Source organism: Alosa pseudoharengus, unplaced genomic scaffold (genome assembly GCF_046254945.1).
Source record: "Alosa pseudoharengus isolate Yale_2024_CS ecotype anadromous, Long Island Sound unplaced genomic scaffold, YU_APseudo_1.1 YU_APseudo_1.1_scf_17, whole genome shotgun sequence".
NCBI classification, from domain to species: Eukaryota; Metazoa; Chordata; class Actinopteri; order Clupeiformes; family Clupeidae; genus Alosa; species Alosa pseudoharengus.
The window spans coordinates 26272172-26278331 of NW_027468640.1; the positions used below are offsets into that span (position 1 = coordinate 26272172).

The following is a 6160-nucleotide window of genomic DNA, read 5'->3' on the forward strand; positions in this document are numbered from 1 at the left end:
ATGTCCGATTACCGGAAGACAACCATATGACCTTGAGGCATCACCTGCCCAGTCTTTGCTTCACTGATTGCATACCCCATTCTAACAGATAGATGTGAAAAAAAATGGGTCTGTGTTTATGTCTGTGTGAGTGTGCATGACTGAGGGGGTGAGAGCTTCAGACAGGCAGACACCAAGATGACCTCATACTCACTAATAGCTTCCGCTGGTGCGCGTGTGTCTGGGAGGGAGGAGCTTCAGGCTTAGAACCTGTATAAAGAACACTTCTCTACTCATTCAGTCTCACTCAGTTCACTCAACAGGCACACATCGGTCTAGATCTACAAACCCCGAGTTGGACAAGCAACAACCCAAGGTAGGTTTGGATATGGGTATCGTTTTGTGATAAACTGGGATTACATGTGTGGATATACAGTGCATCTTGCCATCTTTTTATGTGTAACTTCTAGCTCTTTGACATCTTTCAAACCCATTCTTTTATATATAATATTGAATATTGAATGTCTGGTGTCATGCAATCATTGTCCATGATCAGTATATTGTAATCACTGCATGTCATATTCCTTGGATATAGTTAAAATGATAAATACTTGTTTGCTTGGTGTTAGTACTCTCTTTAGTCTTGAAATTGTTGAGTGCACAGGAGAACTGACTCCACAGTTCAGCTGAATACTGAATGTGACTGACTTAGCCAAAGGCATTAGGTCAAGAAGAATTAATGAGACTTTTTGAGTCGAAATAATTAGCTAAGACAGACAGTGGGACTTTCCAATTGTTTGTTTTGTTTTCAAGTGAGTGTTGCTTTGTAGGCTACAGGTCAACTAGCGTGTGAAGCACACCAGTATTGAGAAAGTACACAGTTTTCGTTGTTTTGTCTATAGTTCCTCCAAGAATGATAAGGCTTTGCTTGGCAGCCAAAACACAGTTTGTGGAGAAAACTGACCAAGGCTAGTTTCTTTTAGGGAAGTAGTTTAAGGGCTACTCATCCTATCATATCTGGAGAAATGCAACTTTAAGAACTCTGACTTTTCTGTTTTACCTAAGAGAAGCTGCGGAATATGCCTGCACAGCAAATTTGTTTTTCACTGAAAGTCATTTTTACTTACTCACATTGGCAAAAACAAAGTCATCAGTATTGGTCAATGTCAGAAAAGAAATTTTCTTGCTAACTTGTACGAATCAACACTTTCACAAATATATTTAGAGCCTCTTCCAGAGTGTGATCATCACATTGACATTCTTACTCTTTCTCTTTTCCTCTAGAATGCAGTGTGTGTACGTGCTGTTGACCCTCGCCCTCTGCGGCACTGGCCTCTGTAACCTTATTGAGCAGCAGACTGACTTTGGACTGCGGGTGTTCTCCGAGGCGGCCCGGTCCTCCCCTGACAAGAACCTGGCTCTGTCTCCCTATGGCATTTCCTCTGTTCTGGGCATGATCCAACTAGGAGCTTATGGCAACACACTCAAGACATTAGTTAGCCACATGGGCTACTCTCTGCAAGGTAAGAACCACAACCTAAATATCTGTGATGCTGGGTATGTGTGAATGAATTCAGTGTGTATCAATATTATCCTTCTCAATTATCTATTTAACTAATAATTTATTATATTAACCATTTATAATAGATTTAACACACATATTAGCCAAGGCCATTTCACAGCTCTTCACGGACACAGTAAGCAGTTAGAGATGAGTACATCTGTCCTGCACCTGCAGTGAGATTCATCTGCTCTTCTGGTCTCCATGTATACAGAGCGCGGCGCACCCCGTCAACAGCGGCTGCTCCAGCGTGATCTGGCCAGTGAGGAGTTTGTGGAGCTGGCCAGTGGAGTTATGGTGGACAGGAAGCTCTTGTTGGAGAAGAACTTCCGCCGGGGGCTGTCCAAGGCCTTCCAAGCCATGCCACATCAGCTGGACTTCAGCCAGCCCGAAAAGGCCAAGAACATTATTAACAGATGGGTGTCTGACCACACTGCTGGTGAGTGAGTGAAAGAGAGACAGACAGAAGGGCAAGACAGAGATCCACTCATATCAAATATACAATCACTGTTACTGTTGCCATGGTACTAACATGATTACCTGTGATTTCAGGTATGATTCCTCAGTTCCTTCCCAGCGGCGCTTTTGGTGACATGACAAGACTGGTTCTGCTCAATGCCATGCACTTTCATGGGCTCTGGAAGGTGCCATTTGACCCCAAGATGACTCAACCAATGATGTTCCATGGAGCCAATGGCACGGTGTCAGTACCAATGATGACGATGACACAGAAGTTTAACTATGGTGGGTGTACATAATTTGCGATATACATTATATAATATACACAACATACATACACAATATACATGATATTGTGGTGTAATTCAGTAATATTTTGTATGTGTCTACAGGTGACTTTGTAACACCAGAGGGAGTAGACTATGATGTGATTGAAGTTCCTTATGAGGGAGATGCTCTGAGCATGCTTCTGGTGTCTCCATTTGAGCGTGACGTACCTCTGTCTGCCCTGACTGGGGAGCTGCGCAGCCACAGGCTCAAAGAATGGAAGCAGGAGATGAGGAAGCTCAACAGACAACTGGCCATGCCCAGGTAGACTCAACTTTTGTGTTAAATCCTTGTGTATCAAACAATTTACCCCTCTGCACATTATATATTAATTTTAAAATGTAAAAACAGAATGAAAACAGCAGGTAGTGGTCTATGAATTGGTGACACAGTAAATTACAAGTTCCATGAAAAAGGAATGTGGTCATATCTAAAAGTAAATTGATTTTCTCACAGGTTTGCTATTGATTCAGAGATGAACCTAAAATCCACCCTTTGCCAGTTGGGCTTAGGAGACATCTTCAGCCAAACCAAAGCTGACTTCTCCCGCATCACCAGTGAGTGTCTCAATACTCAATTTCCTTCTCGACTAGAATACAGTGTTTTCAGTGTTTCGCGGTTTCCCTTTTTTGCATATCTGTAACCAACCAATCTCCCTCTCTATCCAGCTGACGAGCCACTGTGTATATCCAAGGTGCTTCAGAAAGTGAAGCTGGAGGTGAATGAGGAGGGAACCAAAGGTTCCTCTGCCACAGGTACTTCACACTTACAAACATAAACTATGACCAAATTCTGGCTTTATGTGACAGACTACGTGCTATATACGATGTTGTGTCTAACGATTTGCTTTCCACTTCTATCTCTGTAGCTGCTATAGTCTTTTCACGGATGGCAGTAGAGGAGATCACTCTGGACCGTCCTTTCCTCTTTCTCATTCAGCACAAGCCCACTGGTGAGTTATCATGTTCATTTGGACTCCCTTTGATCTGGGTACAACCCAAATAGTCATTTTTGTTCAACATTAACTTGTGTATGCAATAAAATGCTAATGTGAAATGTTAATGTTTAATCCTCAGGTGCTGTATTATTCATGGGCCAAGTGAACCAGCCCCATGACCACTAGATGGACCAAGAACCAAGCACACATTCTACTCATTGGCAGAGATATCTTCCAATCAGCTTACTACTGAGATTTTAATCCATAATCCTGACCAATCCAAGGGGACCCTTTACATTTTGAAATAACGGAAGTTTAACTAGGCCTAGGCAAAAATAGGTTTCAGTTCAGTCACTGTAATGTCGGCTAATGGGTTTCAGAACATCTACCCTTGCAAGCCTTAGTAGCCTAATATAAAATGGGTTTGAAACACCCAAGAAATGTAGAAATGAGACAGAATTACTTTGAAGATGTATGTATTTGATGTTTATTTTAATTGTGCTTTTTATAAAGATGTATTTGTGCAAATTGTATTTTTTATGCTATTTATAATAAATATTTATTTTTGAAGAAAAAAAAGCCTTCAGTGAAATCATTTATTATGGCCCTTTCAGTATGCCTATTGCAGTATTCCAGTTTTGCTTGGTCTGGCATAGCATTCTGTTTGTTTGGTTTGATGTCAACCTCTGCTGGCTGTCAAAAATAAGTACGGCTTGGCTACAGTCATAGCCTAGTCTACACGCCCATCACAACCTTCATGGTTCATATGGTCGTTTCTAATATGAGTGTCGACTGTTGGTGTTTCAAAACCGGCGTTGCAAAACCAGTGTTTCAAAAGGAACTTGTCATGCCACTGGTTAATCTCTGAAAACACACACACACACACATATAGACACGACACTGGTTGATCACTGAAAACACACACACACACACACACTGCTGTCTCAAGACGACATGCCTGTGTGTAGCCTACATCATATAAAGTGTTGCCTTGGCTACGCTACATTCTTTTTTTGTTGGAAAAGAGCGCTCTGGAATCTTTGGTCTAAAGACTTTGTCGCACCACAGTTACCATGGAAACAGTGTCACCCTGCAGTTCGTCATGGCAACAGCATCTTGTCCGCCATAATTGTACGGAATAAAATGACCATAGAAAACAGAAGAGGGCAACCTATAAACTAAAATCTGTCTTTATGGTGTAACCATTCCGCGGTATCCAGTAAAAGAAAGAAGTCGAGGTCGTTGAAGAGACTTGTGTGGCTCTATTTGATCAACCTTAGAAATACGCAGTGCGCATGTACGCAGAAAGAAGTACAGGCTGTTATGACGCGTTCAGCTGATTCCGCTCCAAGCCGTCCATGGGCTGTCCAAATCCCCCACACATTGTAAATTACATTTGACATGAAATGCTAACATATACGAGTTAAAATTAAAAAGGCTAAATCTAATACTCAACGCAAGTGACCTTCAGTCGCAGCTATCAATATGGTAAGTACTGCTTTTGTTGGGCTCCTCTGTCCTGCCTTGAATCAGCAAGCTAACTGGTTTCAGTGACGCTAGGATAGTTGGCTAGCTAGCAAGTTAGCAGCTTGCTACGATAGACGGTCTTACTGGAGGTATCATAGGCTAGCATCCAGATGTCAAGCCGTTAGCCATCCATAGTAGCGTTACAGCCTCTCTGTTTCCTGGACGAGTAACTTAAAACCAGTTGACACGCATTTTACTCCTAAATTAAATGCATAAATTGATACGAGTTATCACCGGAGGTCAGATGTTGTTAGCGGTAGAATTAACTGTTATTTTGACTTGTTAATGTGGAAAGATAGGCTGCTGTTTAACTTACACGATAACGTTACAAGTTAACCTGAAGTCGTTGGCTAGTTAGAGACAAGTGTCGTAAATTAGCATTAGCTATAAACACCATGATACTTGAGTCAGATAGCTGTTCTCAGTTTGTTTATGTGCACTGTATACTGTATATGTCCTTATCAATAAACCGCACATAAATAAATAGTTAGCTGACTTAACGTCCAGTAATTTGTCATTAAGTTACTAAATGCCATAAGTACACGAATACGATACCCAACCAACCAAACATCTGTCTAGACAAGGCGATCGAATTAGCAGCATGTTGTGTTTTTGTAGTTAAAGCGTAATGCAAGTTGAAAAGCGCATGTATTAATCTTCTGACGAGTGCTTTCCAGGAGTTTTGTCTTCTTTCATTCGTAACTTAATACACCGGAAACGCTATTTGAAACCGCCTACTGACAGAGCAGGTATACTCAGTCTACAATCTAGATTTAAATGTCTAAATTTCTCCTGAATAAACAACGGTTGATGATGATGATCTACCATGCTACTTTCTTTATTCATAGTAAAGGTGAATCTGTTGTCATCATAATAACCCATTTTTGTTTGAAATATGAATATAAACCATACACGGAGCACAGTGGAATCTTGCTTGACCACAATGTTAATCAAACGACTCAAAGAGTTCATGTAGTTTAGTTTACATTACAAACTTAGCATGCAGAATGATTTCACACCTTTGTTAAAATAGCTGAGAGACATCGGAATTTATTGGTGGAAAGATAACTTCCTTATTTAGCTCACTGATGGACATGTGCACGCTGTAACACGTCCCTGTTCCTGATGCCGCACGTTAAGTAGGCTAACAGTACTATGATTCATATATGTGCAACATTGTGTAATTGACTCTTGTTTCTCCTTTTGTCAGAATAAACTTAGGGCAACGAACAATTGCAGCTGTAAGTAACGACAAAATAGCTTAGCTGGATGTGTGTAGTTTTTTCTGTGTTTGTACTTAACCATAGGACCCCGTAGTACTGAAATTGTGAATAGCTTTGCATGTCTTGTGAAGACTAACTGCTAACGTG

The 6160-nt window shown here is 41.0% G+C and overlaps 2 protein-coding genes across 2 annotated transcripts in view; both read left to right on the forward strand.

The window, feature by feature from the left end:
• The first annotated feature begins 295 nt into the window (after positions 1-295).
• Positions 296-3811, forward strand: serpine1 (serpin peptidase inhibitor, clade E (nexin, plasminogen activator inhibitor type 1), member 1). The gene is made up of 9 exons (XM_076289117.1): positions 296-355; positions 1264-1502; positions 1755-1979; positions 2093-2284; positions 2392-2590; positions 2783-2883; positions 2995-3081; positions 3195-3278; positions 3403-3811. The coding sequence occupies exons 2-9, from the start codon at positions 1265-1267 to the stop codon at positions 3447-3449; spliced, it is 1173 nt and encodes a 390-aa protein (XP_076145232.1). The 5' UTR covers positions 296-355; position 1264; the 3' UTR covers positions 3450-3811.
• A 763-nt stretch (positions 3812-4574) lies between these two features.
• ap1s1 (adaptor related protein complex 1 subunit sigma 1) overlaps positions 4575-6160 on the forward strand; it is a 9642-nt gene continuing 8056 nt past the window's right edge. The window contains exon 1 of the mRNA XM_076289118.1: positions 4575-4751. Coding sequence (XP_076145233.1) covers positions 4749-4751 — 3 coding nt within the window. The 5' untranslated portion in view covers positions 4575-4748. The remainder of the gene's footprint in view (positions 4752-6160) is intronic.